General features: G+C 39.9%; 2 protein-coding genes across 2 annotated transcripts in view; both read right to left on the bottom strand.

Annotated features, from left to right (window-relative positions):
* Positions 1-7,749, bottom strand: part of slc27a4 (solute carrier family 27 member 4) — an 18,246-nt gene extending 10,497 nt beyond the window's left edge. Inside the window, exons 1-5 of the mRNA XM_010797756.1 lie at positions 7,376-7,749; positions 5,780-5,941; positions 3,500-3,710; positions 2,649-2,832; positions 991-1,149 (exon numbers count right to left, since the gene is read on the bottom strand). Of these exons, the coding sequence (XP_010796058.1) occupies positions 991-1,149; positions 2,649-2,832; positions 3,500-3,710; positions 5,780-5,940 (715 nt within the window). The 5' untranslated portion in view covers position 5,941; positions 7,376-7,749. The remainder of the gene's footprint in view (positions 1-990; positions 1,150-2,648; positions 2,833-3,499; positions 3,711-5,779; positions 5,942-7,375) is intronic.
* Positions 7,750-9,861: 2,112 nt separating this feature from the next.
* swi5 (SWI5 homologous recombination repair protein) lies at positions 9,862-17,076 on the bottom strand. The gene is made up of 5 exons (XM_010797755.1): positions 16,817-17,076; positions 15,876-15,924; positions 15,613-15,716; positions 14,894-14,988; positions 9,862-10,441 (listed from the first exon to the last, which is right to left on the bottom strand). Exons 1-5 carry the CDS (start codon positions 16,912-16,914, stop codon positions 10,377-10,379), a joined length of 411 nt encoding a protein of 136 aa, XP_010796057.1. The 5' UTR covers positions 16,915-17,076; the 3' UTR covers positions 9,862-10,376.
* Between the last annotated feature and the right edge of the window lie 1,227 nt (positions 17,077-18,303).

Here is an 18,303-nt window from a genome sequence, read left to right as displayed (position 1 = left end):
AAGTAAAGAAACCAAGTTGAATTTGTCAAATGTATTGAACTGGTGATCACAGTTTGAACAGTTGACAGCTATAGGCCTACAGCTTTCATGCTTAAAACATAACTTGGTTTTTAAATGAAAGAGGGATTAAGGTAACGTAACCCGTGACAACAGAGATCAACAACCTGTAACAGGGCCTATGCACAGAATGCAGCTATTCAATACTCATTCTTCTTTAAGAATATGAGCATGTCTACTCAGGGGAGAGGTGATTCACAATCAGGCCAGCTGTAGAGAAGACCCTTTCAGCTGGGATCTGGGCATAAGATGAGGTTTGAGTCTGCGTGATCTGTGTGTAGGGAGGGGCAGCAGCCATATCATTAGCTAGAACTAGCTAGATCTGATGGATTTGGACATAAACGCGAGTGAAGTATAACTGGACGCGAGAGAGAGAGATCAGCACCTGCAGCTCTGCCCGCTGTGCGGAGCAAAACACACCTTTAGACGTCACCCAACACATTTAGCTATGGCACTGTCGTATACATTGAATTATTCAATTTGATAATATGTAATCAACTAAGGCATCCCTCCCAAAAAAAAAAAAAAAAAATGAATAAAAAAATGAATAACTCATATTCGAATACCTGAATAATTATTCGAACACCTGAATAATTTTGAATATTTGAATATTCGATTAATCGTTCCCATCCCTAATTATTAATACACCGTTCTTAATGAAAGAGTAAAAGTGAGTAAGAGTTTCATTTTCAGTATGAGGGATTGAGTAATTGCTTTGCCAGAAAAGTGTTAATCATCACTTATCAACTGGTCTGTGCTGCCATACTTTCAGTAAATGCAAAAAAAGGTTTTGGACACTTCTGTGTTGTGTAGGTTAGAGTAGGGAGAGTTTTCATTACTGATGACCAGGACATCTAAACTAATATTATTTAAAATGACTCCCAGAAACATCGGAAAAATGTTAAATCACTTTTAAAATGTTGGGAGACTCACCTGTGAAGCAGCGTTGCGGCAGGCTGGGCAGGTGAGTTGGCGCGGCGTCCAGCAGCGGCTCCAGGCACTCGGTTCCCTGAGGGACGCGCTTGGGGTCCCAGTCTCCGGAGCAAAACATCTGCACCTTCTTCCCCATTGAACTGTGGACCCCAGAGACCGCTGTAAGAACAAGAGGAACACATAAGAGTTAGTTGTGTCATTTCACTAGCCTAATTGAACAGAACTTTATGTGGTACAAATTTTAAGCACCACAAACCTGGAGTACTTTGCTTTGAAAGAGAGGAAAGATGGGGTGATAGAAGACAAGGAATAGGGGTATAGAATAGGTTAAAATAACTTGGGTTGTCCGTTGCAAGGTGGGGGAGAGAGAAAGAAAAGAGAAATCTTATGAATATGACTGTGAGCCAAGCAGAACACATTTGAAACAGCGACCATATTTCCCCCTGAAAGAAAGACAGTTTGTCTTGATTTAAAAGTCTTACTTCATGCTGGCTCAGTACTAATGCTGCTGGCCAGCTCTATAGCAAAGAGCCTGTATTTTCAATTACTTGATGGCATAAAAGCCTATGAAAAGTCCAGGATCCAAATACTGATCCATCAATCCCAGGGTGATCAGCTCAAAACTCATTCACCCTTATACAGTAGCTGTTGAGATCAGGGCTTTTCAGATTGGGCAGGGACCCAAAAGGAATGTCTTGGGGAGATTGAAATAGATCCCTAATTTATGTTTGACAATTCAACTGAGCTGCTGCAATGCTACTTTAGCAGTGGCTTCCAAGTCTAATGAATACGAGCCATGTTTAATAATACACTGCGGGGAAGTAGATCGGTATGGATGAATATTAGGGCCAGGCATAATGGAAAAGGAGAGGATAAATTGAAAATGGGAATAAATTGAAAATGTAAATTAAACTACTATCAAGAGTGTATATACAGTATATTGAATGTTTGACTTTATTCTCCAAAAGCTTGATACAAATAAATCTTCATGCCTGACCCTTCTGCTCTTTTGTAGGTTTAGACACTAGTACAAGCAATTATTTCATGTTTGGATATAAAAACACACGTGATTATGCAATTGTTGATTTAAATGTTACATCTAATGTGTTTTTTTATTACTAAACACATCACTTATTAAAGGTCAAGACCATAACTGGGTAGGAGGCAAACAGAGATAATTAATTATTTTATGGGCTGTAATTATTATTCCGTTCAAACAAGGGATCTGTTAACAGAATCGCTAATGTAGGTGACTCAACTGGGCTGGGTTTATCAGCTTTGTTGTTTTTTCCCCCATATTCATTTATCTTTTCTCTGACCACCTTGTAGATAATGGAGACATTTCTTCTCCACTTCCCTCTTCATTACCTCTCCTTCTTCTTTCCATCCATCAGCCATTTAAGCACCATTGACTAATATTGAAGAGACACCTCCTCTGAAACCCATCTATCTTTTATGACCTCTGCTTTCTCCCTGCACCACTCACCTCTCTCATCACAGCGGAAACACAAGAGCACTCAGCAGCAGAAGTCACTGCTGTGCACATTGTAAGCCCTCTGAGACAAATTCAGATTTTGGCAATACTATTGGAAATGTTACGACTAAAACAAATACATTCTTCCCACACTCTTATCTCTACACAACCCCTCTGATCTTACCATCATTCAGCTCTGAGCCATACACCACAGCTTTGGCATTGGAGATGGTGAAACAGTGGACCAAGGCCTCCATTCTCAGATTGAAGTTGATGAGAGCGGCCTCTACTCCGATCTTAGCCATGCCCAGCCAGAGGCCCACGTACTGGGACCTGTTCTCCATGAAAAGGGCCACCACGTCACCATCCTGAACAGAGAAACAACAAAAGTAGGGGCTTGTCAAGCTCATTGCCAACAACAGATTGACAAAAATGTATTTTTATTCAACATGAGTCTCTTTAACAGTCATGTCATGCTCTCTCCTAGAGGGAAAATCTGAGAGACATTTAGACATTTTGAGGAATTATGAATTGTCTTTTTTACGTGTTTTTGTTTCTCAGTAACTATATGAGGTTAATAATGAGACATTTTTGAAATTAATCCAGTATTGGGTGCGAACACTCAGCCACTAAACGTCAAACACTGTTCTTATTGAGGGACATTCTGAATGTCAATGTATGACCACTAAAAGTGCTTGTTTTTTGCCACTGACAGGCTCAGATTGTTATTTAAGTGTCTCACCATTTTTGCTATTACATTGAAGCCCAATTTGAGCCTGTAGCACTCACTTAAAACTAGATCAATTAAAAAAAAAGTGTTGTCCCATTAGACAAAAACAAAAGTCATGCGAAAATAGGGGTTGATATCCAGGTTGAAAAACACCAAAATAAACCTTAATAAAAAGGAGACTATCTCTGACTCTTTCTTTAAGTGTCCAACTCAGAAAAATAAAAAGGTAGTGGTAAAAGATGTTTATTTTGTAACGGATATCTTTTTCCCAGTTTCTCTGGTGTATATTGTTTTGCAGGACTTACCCTGAAGCCCCGTTCCAGCAGCAGGTTGGCCACTCTGTTGGAGTATTCGTCCAACTGTTTGAAGGTCCACTTCTCCCCGGTCCCCTCGAAGATCAGAGCTGTTTTGTCCCCGTGGCGTTGCACAGTTTCAGCAAAGATCTTGGGAATGGTGTTTTTCTCTTTGAGGTGACGTCTGACATTCATCTTCACCTTCAACAGCACAACGGCCGCACTGAAGGAGCAAGAGGAAATATTATTCGTTTTTTTTGCAGCTGGGTAAAAAAACTCTTCCTGGTGTAATTAAAGCCAATTTCTTATTTGATGGAAAAGTCAATCAAGTTGACCTGAAACTGCCTTGGTTTAGTATGTTTTACTGCATAATATACAAACTGCATATGCTTTAATTAATGGAAGCCATCTTCCAAGGAACACAAGTTTTTAGAAAGATATCCTAGTTGTTCCTGGTCCAATGTCAACATTTTTAAAACAGTCTATAATGCAAACATTAAACATGCAAATATATACTGTCTTTCACAAAAAAGATAAAGCTAGCTTAATGTTCATTGCTACAGTCACATCACTTATCTCAATAAGTGTCTGATTTGTATGCTGTTTTACTAACTAATAAGGGTAAGCCTTGATATCAATTTATATTTTAAATTCATAGTGCACCATTAAAAGTCAATTTGCAGCAGAACTACAATTGCCATTCATAATATACTTTGATATTAAAAGCTAAACACTTTAAAGCTCGACTACATTTACAGTAAAATGACTAAGGTCATCTTTTACCTATATTACGCCAAATGTATGACATGAAGCATAAAACATCACGACAGATTAAACATCCAATGTCTGGGTGGCTCCACACGGCAAAGTCTGCTCAGATAGAAGATATCACTTGATAATTTACATTTCTGGTGTAAAGGTAGAGATATTGGGCATTGTTCTGGGCAGAGTGTAATTTCAGGAATATCATAAAAGTCTAATGAGCTAGGTAGGCCATGGCAGTGATGATATTATTTCTACATATTGGCATCCTGTTGATCCAGATAAATTTCATCTATTTATGCTGTTGCAGTGATTTGGTAAGCACACCTGGCTGCAATAAAAGCTTTCAACCAAGGAGCTGCATGAACTTTACTCTATGTTATTAATGTCCTTCTCTAGACACCCTTCAAAGCGTTTATTTGTCTGAACGTCTACAGATTAGAATCTTTCAAGGTCAACTTGAATATATTTTTGCTTTTTAGTACCGTTTTATTTTCTATTTTGAGATCTCATATTTATTTATTTTTCTAAAGCTTCTCTACAATGCTGTTCAAAACTTATTCTAGCACAAATACTTTACAACTAAACCACCAAGAGAAAATAACTGCTCCTTGAAAAAAACTGAAATGTGAATACTAAGGTTGAGTTTCCATAGGGTTACAAAGTGGAGAAGTCTAAATGTATCTAAAAAAGGCTATATGTAATAATGTTCCAAACCCAAAACATGTTTTGCTCTGCTTCAATCCATATTTGTTGGTGTTTAGCTTTTCAAAAATAACTTAATAAAGCTTTTTGCTTTTACACCTGCCTCAACAGAAGAGAAGCTCAAGCCTATCTCGCAGTCTAACATCATTAGATTCAAATCAAATTAAAAACTATATATATTTTATATGAGCAAGTGCACATAACTAGGTAGCTGAAGCATCGGTACTGAGAAGTAGAAGAATTAGTAAAGTCAGGCTCTAAAAATAAACCCTTGGAAACTGATAATTTTATCTCTCCAAGAGATAAAGGAGGGCATATTTACACAAAACCACAGAAGAGTGCTAATTATGTTTAGTCACTTTGGCTTATAGGTCAAGAAGAGGTCATAAAAGTTTTACAATTTCCTGTTTTAGCATTACTGCACCTATAAAAGGTAAAATAAGGAAGTTAATCACAAACCAATTACTATAGTTACCCCAAACTGTAAATATTGGCTGTAGGTAAGGCTAATATTAGATTTTGCTTCTCCTTCTTTTTCTCTATTGTCCTACATGTATGTTGAAAATATTTCAGACTACCTGCCATGTCGGGTTTTGAAACGTGTACAACAGGCCTGAGGAGAAAGAGACCTCATCGTCTCGAGTCTTTAAAAGTTGCCTTTATAAGATGTCGGGCTACATTTTTGCAAGGCTTAACATTGGAGAACACTACACGAGGATTCTCGAGGCAACAACTCAGGAGAAGAACATTTTGAATTGCAGTTGTGGGCACACATTGTTAAGCATTAGAAGCATGCCAACACATACACAACACCCCCATGCTTACTGTAAGTCTCTGCCAATTGTTTTGGCAAAAACATGCAGGAAGCTCCATCCTCCGCTTCCCAGGTAGAAGATCAGGATGGCCGGGAGAACCTGGTACCAAGGCAAGCCCACCAGCAGTCTCAACACAAACAGCAGGGCTGTGGAACACGCTAGACGCATCATCCTGGAAGAAGGCACACACACACACACACACACTTACAATTAAATACATACAGATAATAGCTTCAGACCACAGAAACTGATCACAAATATTTTTAGACCAAACATCAGTTTAGTAGGAGTAAGGTTACATGCGGTTAAAGTAAACAAAGACAACGGATGTTGAACATCTTCAAGCCAACCACTTTAGAATGTAATCTACTATAACTCTGTTTACACACCCCGCGCCCATCATATCGACTGACTCAGCTCTGGCCCAGTGCAGGGCTTGCAGTAAAGGAGGAAGAGAATACCTATATTTAAGTGTATGTTGTCATGGAATCTGTAAGTGGTAATACACATCAGACATGTTTGAAGAATAACACATGAGTATTATTTTCCTGTGCAGTTGAATAAAACCCAAGGCTACGAAGACCTTGGGACAGCCCTAACTCAAAGCAAATGTTCTGTAGTGTCAGCTGAGAGCAGCAGAGAATAGCATGTGTTGACATTGGTGTCCAGTGCCACCTGATAGCTAGGAAAATGATCCCAAAGCAGTAAACGATAGGTTGACATGACTTCTTATTATTTATTTATCGGTCTATGTAGAAATAAAGCTGCAGGGATGTCATTTCACAACAACTGGGCCTTTATTTATAGGACATCTGTTTTCTGGCAGCCTTTTTTTTCCAAGAGCCAAGATGCGGAGTGTATATTTATTGATAGTTCTCCCTGCATGTGGCTGTAATGTGAATGTGATGATGGCAATAGGATAGCATAGGTCAGCTAGCTGCTAAAACACAACGGTATGTGACAAATACAAATACTCGGAATGTACGACATGATGGGATTTGTCATACGTCAAGGGGAAATAATGCATTTAGAGAGCAGGAGAGAAAAAAAGAGCTTCATCATCCGCTGCTGCTGCTGCTACACCCGGACATTTAAAAAACGCGTAGCATCATATTGCAGTAGTGGACGGGGAAATGATAGCGAGGCTCAACCCACCGTTAGTTAGACTACGCCTCGGCTAACCGTGCCATGTGCGCTTTCAGAAAGGCCTTCAATCGGTACCATGTTGGACGATGTTTAAGGTGGTAGCCTGATGTAGGTTATCATTGTAATAGGCGCGCCTGGGAAGCTGGATGCGCAGCACATAGTGCGCCTCGGCTTAAGCGGATGGACAGTGTGACAGCAGTCTCTTTTAGCAAGGAGACGCATGCTGAATATGCAGTCCTCGTTCACATAAATTACCTTTCATGGACAGAGAGCTGCCTGATATTAAAGCCGCCTCTTGTGTCCCGCCAGTGGGTCGATCGCCCACAAGGTTGACAGAGGACAATAACCGGGCTCTTTCCCTTTCTCTAGCAGATAATAATCATCCGAGGAGTCGAACCTCGCGGGGGGAGCTACTCGGGACGTGGCCCCTGAGATGATCGAATGCATTTTGCGTACATACCTTGCACCCCTCGTTCACAGCATGAAATCCCGAACGTGAAACTCGTTGTGTGCGATTCCTCTCCTGATCGGCTTACAGGCCAGCCTGGTCGCCCTGTCCGCTGCTCACTGCCGCTCGCTTGGCTTGACAGAGACGCACGCAGAGACAGTCACACGCACCGGGATCCCCTCCTGCTGTAATACCACAACGAGCTCTCCTCTCCTCCGGTGGGCCGGGAGTCAAATACTCCTGACTGTGAGCGTCGACTTTGACCCCGCGATCATCATCCGTTCATTGTCACAATCATTGATATCATTTCTGGGTTCATTGTTGCCGATAAACTCGCTAGCAAGCGTAATTCAAATGACCTTATAATTTTCTTAGCTGCGCCCGCCCACCACCGTCAGCGTCCCATCAGTGCATCAGGAATAAGCGGTGACGGACAGGAGTCTGGGTCAATGGGGGATCGCGATTATTCACACATCCCATCCGGTGGGGGCGGGGTTTGCGGCACTGGTGGAGAGGAAATGCGGCGCTGCCTGCTTGCCGACGGAAACAGAGAAAGCGAGGCAGGCTAGTAAAGCGGTTTCCACCCAGTAGTGACAACGAGACCCTGATGCGGAACAGTGTAACATGAGCCTTACAAGCTCCATCGATCTCTACGACCCAGCTACAAGATATGTCACTGAAGGGATCCCTGTAGAATCGGGACAGGATGTCAAACCAAATCATGAAATACCAGTTATTTTTATGATAATCACTTTGGACCAAGATTTACAATAAAAGCTAAAGCTCGTTAGCCAGAAAGCTGCAACCGAACGCCCCTCAGGCGATTCCTTGAATTTACTGTGTAAGTGAAAACCTGCAAAAAGAAACAGTAGCTTTCACATATTCAAAAATGCCGAATGCAGGGCCAGGCAGAAAGATGATTATAGATAGAGCCTTAGCTTGTAGCTTTTGTTAGTCTTTTAAAACTATGTTTTTCTGACTGAAAAAAAACCCCACATATTTATTCTGAATATTTGTTAGTTGCATCATTAATTATAATCAGGCCAAGTAATCAATTCAGTAGCTGTAAAAAAAAATCTCAAACATTGGTTGTTGCCAAATTATTGACAATTGTGTTGATTATGGAAACTTTGAAAAGGCACTTTGTAGGATTTCTTTAGAAATAAATGTAAATCTAGGCTCAAACCAATACAATCCCTCTCGATCATCGCTTATCACCCAATAAAAGTGTGTGGCCCTCTCAAGCACTATGTCTATATTTTCTGATTGAGCTGTTTTTGTGACATTTCTGGGTGTCATCCTCTATAAAAGTGAACAGGTGCCAGATCTTAAGCAAGCATCCTAGAGGGAGAAAATGCAGAAAGAAAAACATCCAAAGCTAGGGCGAAACACAAGTAGACAAAGCTTGTTCCCAAACAACAAATAGTAAGGTTGACTTTCATCCGCTTGCAAGCACTGTAACCTTCGTTGAGCCGAGGAGGGGCCAACTTTGAATCTTGTGTGTATATCTGTCAAGTCAACCGACTAATCATACGCATTGTGTATTTAAGCAAATAAGTCTTGTAGAAGCCCACAAGGACACGATAGAAAAAAACTCTGACCTGCTTTTGAATCACAGAAGGAGGCTGACATATCACAAAGTGATCACAACAGCCATTTCATGAAACACATGGCTTTTCCAGGGAAGATTTCCAAAGAGACTAATACTACAAGAGAGTGCTGTAGGTCACTGCTGCAGGTTAACAGAGGTCATTTCCCAGGTGGTGGAAAGAGCCAAAATTAATAGGGACACATTTCTAAACTCCTGCAATATGTTGTCTGCATTTGCAACAATGCCAAAGACTGACCCCAGTATATGAGATGGTAAAAGAATGATAGGATGAGCTTTGACCTGCAAATGATTGATAAACATGCATATACACACGTTTTCATCATTCACTCTCATAATTGTACACATAACACATCATCAGGGTTGTGAAGCTCATCTGCCGCTATCAGTTCGAGAAGACCCACCATCAGAGGTTCTCAGACAGATAAGGGCACGCCCAGTACATTATGCAGCTAGTCAGCGTTTTGTTTGTACAGTACATATACTGGACATTTCTGTCAAGAAGACATTTGGGGATTTTTTTATAAATACAGGAAGCATGTACCCAACCCTTTCTTTTTAGTTGAACATGTGGGGACATACAGGAAACTGTAGATTACCTAATACCCTCTTTCCCTTACTAGAATTGTTTTAAGAATCTGGTTCAGATGTTAGCAAATGTGTGTGTCATATTTTGGGTTTAATTCAGCAGACAGGCCTGTTATAAAAGTCAGGCCAAAATAAACAAAAATGTATTCATTTTAACACACACTTAAATGCATTTACTTAAATAGTTGGACGGATAAATATAAAATATTGTCAGTGTATTGTGACGCCTTCTGACAAAGTTCATAGCCGTTTGTTCCAAAAAAAGGGTGCTATAACAATGATGCATCTGTACCTCCTGAACTTTAATAGTGCATATGGGAACACGCTGTCTGTGGGGGTCCGTGTGCCCTTTTTATTACAAGTTATTGTCATTTTACAAAGCATTTTATACTAGGAGTTAGTAATTATGTTTTACACTCTAAGTAACTACTCTAGCATTCCTTTCCTTCCTTTAAAAACAAAGTCAGAAAAGTAATTAACATTCAGGCAGCCAACATGCATACCTTAATACTAACTATAATACAGTATTTACATAAACACATGTCAAAACAAATTAAAGCCTTAAGTTATTGCTGTGAGTAAATGGCCTTTTATAAAATATCATGCCTGACCGCAGACCCAGTGTCATTATCCTCCTATCCTGTCCATTCCTACTGAGGTCTCTCTGTAAAACTGTCTGTCTGAAGGAGCCGCTTGAGTTCAACAGACACATCTTTAGTCCAATCCATCATCTTATTTACAATTGGCCTTTGTGTCTGGCGTTCCTCTCTTATTCCTAGGAATCATTCTCACCACCTTCATTTGAACTTTGTGTCTTCAGTCGTCCAGTTCAAGATCAAATTGGCTGTAGAGTTCTCGCGTGGTGGTCCCCCTCACAGCAGCTGCAAAACATAGCAAAGCCAGGGTGAGACCCCTCAGCAGATTACAGGGTCAACTCCCTCTAGTCTACTTTTCAAACAATCCTCAAAACACTGAGCAGACCACGATCGCAGCACCAAACAAATGACACACTTTAAACACAGGGCTTGTACTTGGTAAAAACATTGTATACAAAGCTTTAAAGCGCTACTGAAAAATAAAAACAGACCACTTGTATTTATGTGCATTCTCATTGATTACATATAAGATCATCTTTTAAAAAATAGTTTAAACCTTTCTAAAATTCAGCAAGCTGAGCTGACAATGCTGGCAAATGTGTCATTAGGAAAACTCCTAGATTTAACAGTTTGAAAATGTGTCTGTAAATCTTTAAGACTATAGGCAAAAATAGACTTTTCTTGGGGGGGTGACAATGACCTAAAGACAGAGAGACAGACGGACAGACAAAGGGACAGTTGTCTTTAGAGGGTACTGCAGGGCATCTCCTCTTGTCCCCTCTTTCCCTCCACAGCCCCTCTCTCTCAGAATAACAGCATAGAAGAGCAACTCACTGTTTAAGTGTAGACTCTTTGTGAAAGTGTGAGTGTGTGTTTGACAGAGTGAGAGAGAGAGAGAGCAGGAAGGGGGGATTAGAGTGATAGCATGTAAAAGTGTATGCATGTGCCTGCATGACAGACAGGGATTGTATTTATGTGTGGGTGTGTGTGTGCGTGCATGTGTGTGATGAGAAAGACTGCCATTGTGTCAGAGGGGAAACACCATCTCCATTCACTAAGAGGTCATTTTCATCCTGACTCTCCACTGTACTGTACGGAGAGATCATTTAAAGAGATAGCAAGCTTTTAGCTCACAGTATAGATTTAAAACCTGCATGAGGAGACCTGAGGCCTGTACTACGAAGCCGGTTCAACCTAACCTGGATATGTTTGAGTTAGCCGGTTGGCCTAATCCAAAACATACGCGTTCACGCTAAACGGTCCTACAGTAGGACGCGGGTTATCAAGTGGATCGCTCAAGCCAGCCGTGTCCTATCTAGTTAGGTGAGCGTTCACATCAGAGGGGTGGTATTGGGAGCATTTGACCAATCACAAACATGGACAAGCGTACTGACAGCGCAGCGTGTCATACTTCCTGAATGACTATAATATTAGACATATGAAGAAGTTAAACTTTAAACATCCATGACTTAAACACTGTATCCAGGATAAAAGCCACATAGCTGCACCTGCAAGGTGAATACAGCTGGTAACAGAAAAAGTGTTTGAATGCGTACATTAACAGGTTTATGATATCACTGCCCCGTCTAAGACACGAGTGGATCTGACTTTAATTGCATTTGACTCGAGTGTTTCGTCAACTGAATGTGTTGCTTAAAATAATACTTCTGCATACAGTATGTGACACTGTGAGTGTTGCACGGCCAGATACGGCTCAGCTGACTCAGATAAGGAAATACATGATACATTATGATGTGATATGAATGATAATGGGACACATTGACGTCTGCACTCACAGTGCTGCAGACTGTAGGCTACGTAATGTTACTTTGATCCGGTTACTTATGTTGTGGCAGATATTTAACTAAGCTTTCTTAACGCTAATGTTATAATAGTCAGATTGCTCTGAAGATGTTCACGTTCACACAGTCGGTGATTTTTGCCAGCCATCTTTCCTGCAACAGCAGCTTTTCTGTATTAGCTTTCTCCTGTAATATAAACTTGACCGCTTTATTAAACTCCGCACACTGAGCTCTGATTGGTCAGCAGGCAGTGCTTTCACTGAGTTGAGCTCTTAGCCTGCATCCTAACCTGCTCCAGAGCAGGTTAGCCGCTCAGCATAAGTTACCGTGGAGATCTAGCCTGCTAAAAAGAGAACCAGCTTCGTAGGACCGGAAACCCAGAGTTTTCCCTGAAGTTAGCCGGCTAAGTGAAAATCCTGCTTCATAGTACAGGCCTCAGGTGTGTCTCTTCTTGAAAACAACTTTAAAAAAACTCCCTTTTTTAAATAATTATTTGTGATTAAAACAGTTTGTTTGTGATTTAATCCATTTAGCTTTCGGCTTCTAGTTAATTGCATTCCCTTTGTGTTAATAATATTGTTATATTTAAATAAAAGACAGCCCAGTTCGTCAGCTGAAGTGACAAAATAAGTGACACTACTTATTAACCAGAACTCTGTGTTGTGCTTGTGTCGCAAAGAATTAAACAGTGCATCAGGTCCATAATAATAATTTGACACCATGCGCAAGCAGGTGCATGTTAAGTAGGTAAAAAGTCATGTTTGTTATGACACACACATACCGTAATGTGACTTGGCTGTGATTCACCAAAGCCTTCCTCACAGTGTGCAAGGTGTGAACTTCCACACACTTCCACAACTTCATGCAGTTGCACCATAAGCACACAAATATAGTTTTAACACTCATTGTAGCGTAGTTCCTTATACTAGTGTGTGCCCTGATAGTCAGATTGACACAGTGTGATGCGGTGTCGCAGGAGGTATGACACAAGTCCTAGGGAAAAGCTGAAGTGTCAACACAACTTTCTGATCCCTCTGAGAAAGAGACGGGCCTGCAAATGTTGTACTAGCTGCTATCTGATCAATGATTTGAGATTATGGTGACTATTTACCAAAGCACCCCGGATGAAATGGCAATTAAACAAGCTCGCACTTTACCCAATGACATTTTTGGAAATAATCAGATTGATTTTAAGATTTAAGAGGCATGCCAATTACATTGTGTGTCCACTATGGGATAGTTATGTTTACATTTAGAATATAAATGTAAGACTTGGGCTTTTGATTTAGACACCGAGGAAACAGAGACACTGCTATGTTGCCCTCTGGTGGCTGGATGTACAACAACCTACATCTTTACCATTCTCAATGTACTGCAATCAGACTACTATGAGCTATAGTTGAAATACCTATTTAGATAATAGTGTATTCACATATCTTTTTGATCATGTATGCTTAAGTAACTTTTTAGTTTTGGTTTGTTTTTCTGTCTGGCAGCAGGATTCGATTCACGAGACAGATGCACATTATTTATGTCTCACTTTTGTTTACATTTTACAAGATAGTGATGCGATTGTGGTGCTGGAATAATTGTAGAAGTGCATGTGAACGCAACCTCTTGGGAACTCTACAACAGCTATATAAAGTGTTGTTTAGACCTTCTTAGCAATAAAAACAAGCAAATCTTCTCTGTAGCTTCCGTGTTGTTTTCACATAATGGCTTCAAGCTCATAATTGCAACACAGTCAGAAGACCTACTTCCCAATTCTGGAGAACGGATCTTCCAAGGAGCACATATATGTACGAAGTCTGCGAGTGCCATTCTAATGTAATTTTTGTAAAGGTTTTTAACACCGATTTGTGCAGTTTGTGTTCCTTGGGTCCAAATCACACCAAAAAGAGACATATTGTATGTTGAATCTGGTCTGTACAGAGTTTACATTGATGTTTCCAAAATGAATTATGGGGAGTAAAACATGAGTCGCATCAACAGACAATACAAAAGATTACTCACTAGTCATAACTGAAAAATGTATTTGATCTGTCGTGGATAGAAAAAGGCCACTACTGGAGGGAAGAGAGGATGCGTCCTATAAAATGGCTGCTTTAGAAGACAAGTCGGGCATTATATTATCCTATAACTAAATATTGGAGGTTGTTCATGTTGTTTTCAAATTGCCACACCTCAGTTAGCTTGGAAGCCTATGACTGTGCCCCAGAATATGAAAAGCATTGTGCTTAATGGATCAAAATCATTGAGCTAAAAGTAGTGCTGAAAATAATGATCACGCTATTGAATAATATAACTTGTTCCCGAATTAGTTTTACTAATTGTAAAATGCTAGTTAAAAGTAGTGTATTGAAATGTCTAATCCAATCCAACTTTATTGATATAGCACTTTAAAACCTTCAGACCAAAGTGCTGTACAGAGAGATAAGCTCACAAAACATACAATAAATACATTTAAAATAAAAGATACAAACACAAAACAAACCAGAATAAACGTAATAATTAAAAAATTAAAAACAGCCATATAATAAAAACAATAGACCACTGAAAGCAAATAAAAGCAACAATCTACTTGTTTACAAATGCTAAGGAGAAGAGGTGGGTTTTAAGACGGGATTTAAAAACAGACAGTGTGGGAGCCTGTCTGATTAACAAGGGCAGGTCGTTCCACAGTTTAGGGGCGGAAGCAGAGAAAGCACCGTCCCCTCTGCGCTTAGACTTTGTTTTTGGCACCCTCAGGAGCAACTGATCAGCTGACCTGAGACTGCGAGTTGGCGTGTAGCTGTGTAACAGCTCAGAGAGGTAGGGCGGGGCCAGGCCATTGAGGGCTTTAAAAGTAAATAAAAGAGTTTTAAAATGAATCCTCGAATGAACGGGCAGCCAGTGGAGTGAAGATAAAATAGCAATTAATTAGCAATTCTCTTACCTATTCGGCCAAGGAGAGACTGTCCAATGTCTTTGATGTCATTGTATTCATGCAGCATATCAATATGATGCTCCAGCTCTTCTACTCTGCATCCCCTAAAACACACACATACATTTCACACAAAAAATTATATTTAAAAATGCTCATACACAATAACAGCTAACACAAAATTAAAACATCTTAAATTAGATTAATAAAACTATATGAAGGCAAGACACACTGGGGATTTGGTGAGATAGTGAAAATCAAATATCACAATCTTTTTGGGAACAAAATACCTCAATACCATTATTGGGACACTATTGTAGGATAAGAATTTTGATAAATTATGAGTAATGTGCATATAATAAGTAAGTAGAAGTAGAATAAGTGAGTGGAACGAAATAACAAACGAGCTACAGTGGTCTCGGAAGTTCAGAAAATGACCGATTTTACTGTAATGATGCCTTTAAAACTAGGAAAGACAACACTTAGACATGCTACAATACCCAAAAGCTAAGACAATACCTAGTCTCATATCACAATATCAATATATTGCCTAGCCTTAGGACACACACCTGCATAATAGGTATTTTACGCTATAAATAGTGGAGATCAAGCCTGTTGATTCCCTCCCTCCAACACTAAACGGAATCATCAACACAGCATGCCTACTCTCAACCTAAGATGGACCTCGAAGACAGAAATTGAGGAAGGAAAACACACACAGCTGTACTCACTCAGCCTCCAGCTGTGCTATCTCTGTGTCCAGCTGCTCTCTCCTCTTCTCCAGCTCTGCCACCTCCTCTGCAGGGCTAACTTTAGCAGTCTCAGGGACTTGAAGCTGTCAGGTGCAAAACCAACAACCATGATCCTGGGATACACCTGTGGCACTACTTACTTGTGTGTGTGTGTGTGTGTGTGTGTGTGTGTGTGTGTGTGTGTGTGTGTGTGTGTGTGTGTGTGTGTGTGTGTGTGTGTGTCATAGAGGGGGTTTACTTACAGGTGATTTGAAGTTGGAGTTTACTCTCTTAAACTTTGAGAATGGAGTTCTAAGGAAAGACAAGAGGAAATCTATTGTTAGGGACACAATGTGTTTGACTTGATAAGAAATATATAAAAGCTAATATTGAATATTATTTATTAGATTATAGCCCTAGTCAAAATAAACTTTAGATTTGAAGCCAAGCACTTATCTGTTTCTTTTCTATGGCTTAATAATGATGATTATCAAACTAAGCATTACTCAGCATACTATAATAAAATATCAAATGTATTGCTTTTTTTGGTAAAAACAACTACTTATTTAAAATGTTACAAAAAAATACAGCTGATTTTTCATAAAGATTATTTATATAAAATACAAAAAACACAATTTAATAAAATTATTATTTTCTTACTTGTCCAGTCTAGCAATACAATTGTGCAATGATTCACTGGATCACATTACATTGAAGCTATTGAAATTATCATTACTATTCAATTAAATAAAATACTATAAAAGAAGTGCGTGTCACTGGAGCACAAAACATGGACATCTTTTTAAAGAACTGTGCCACATTAGACACATTTATCCGAGTTGATTAGCATCATCTTCACTAACATGAGCAAGCTAGCAATTCATTATTGACAAGAACAAAGGGTTATTCAAACGGTAATACATTGATGGTCCTTAAGGGAAATGTTGTCAAAAGCGAGGGCCACTGAGAACAGACAAGCCGGAGTGAATATCTGACGAATATTCAATGTAAACCTAACTTCCCTTCGGTTAATGCTACAGTGACATAACATGACATCTCATTAGGATTTTAAAGAAACATCAACGACACACATGATGTCTTAAATTGCCAACAAACGATTCAGCAATCCCTGATAATAAAGCTATCTTCGATGCTGGCAGACAGGTCAGCTAGCTAGCGTTGATGCTAACTGCTAACAAGTTACCTTTTCAGTGCTCCGCTCTTCAAATCATTCCCTTCCGGTGTTGAAACTGAACACCTATTTGGACTGCAGTTGGATTCAGCAGACTGCTCAGTGTTCATATTGCCTTAAATGTTATGGAAATAGCGTAATAATAAGTGTGTAATGGTATTTTTAATGAAGTAAAGAATACCTTATGATATGGACAGAAAATAGGACGTTCGCATTTCGCGGCTGATGGTAAACAGACTCGTTCTGAAGACGGGATTGGTTATTGAAACCGAGAGGCGGTCCTTAAAACGATCTGGTTACCCTGGTAACAACCGTGAGTGACAGATAGCCCACGCTTGTGTGTTCTCAAAATAGCAAACACGTTCAACATAACCAAAATAGTGAATTTGTTTGTTATGTATGGTAATCAGCACTTAGGCTCAAATGTAAACGGACCACTTAGCGTTTCGTCTCCAAACCCCTTTGCTTTGGGTGTTCTAGCTTTCCTCGTTTGAGCACAAAGGATCAATCAAAACTGTCAACATAAATGTATTGGCTAGCTGATGGACAACTAAACCCTATTTCAGCTGGCATGTGTCAGAGAAGGCACTATTCATTTTGGACCACCAGATGGCGAAATAGCACAATCTAATGTGACTTTATTTTTTCCTGCCTTCATCACATTTCTCTGTTGATTCCCTCTCACAAATTGCATATACCTCTTTCTGTCTGTCTGAAACAACCCACTCACTTGTTGATTGGGGAAATCATAGCATAATCTGACAGTGATTTTGTGGCATTTATTCATGTGGTAATATAAACTGCTCACAAACCTATGCCTCTCAGACTGATTCAAAGCCACCAGTCAGAGCTCTAAATCTAAATCGGATTTCAAAAAAAGGAAAAGGTCATGTCCAGTCCACAAACACAGAAACACACACACAGACACATTCACATTTCCACCCCACATATTAGGGCCAGTACAGTTCACTGGGTACAAACTAAAGGAAATGAAACACAGCGAAAGATTAAGCTCTTAAAACAGAGAGAGATAGAGAGAGATAGAGGAGGGAAGACAGAATGTGTATCCAGAGGGGGTTGTTGTGTGTTTGTGGTGTGGAGGACATAAAAATCGAGTCCATTTTGCGTTATGTCCTCAGGATTCATTGCTTATTTATTAGTTGTTATACAGAGACAGAGAGGGTCTTGAATGAAAAATTTAGACAGGATGCATGGCCTTTCTCCTTTTAGAAATCACAAGATTACACACACTGGGTGGTAATGGCTCCTGCACGCAGTCGTGAGTGTGTGCGTGTGTGTGTGTTATGTGCATGTGTACGTGCGTGTGTGCGTGCGTGTGTGTGTGTGTGTGTGTGTGTGTGTGTGTGTGTGTGTGTGTGTGTGTGTGTGTGTGCTTGAGACAGATAGGAAGAGATTTGTGGAGGATGGCTGTTCCTCCACAACTCTGACACAGCAGTAAGCATCCATGTGTGTGTGTGTGTGTGTGTGTGTGTGTGTGC

Source organism: Notothenia coriiceps, unplaced genomic scaffold (assembly GCF_000735185.1).
Source record: "Notothenia coriiceps isolate Sejong01 unplaced genomic scaffold, NC01 NC01_scaffold00038354, whole genome shotgun sequence".
NCBI classification, from domain to species: Eukaryota; Metazoa; Chordata; class Actinopteri; order Perciformes; family Nototheniidae; genus Notothenia; species Notothenia coriiceps.
This window is presented reverse-complemented; position numbering and strand designations above follow the sequence as displayed.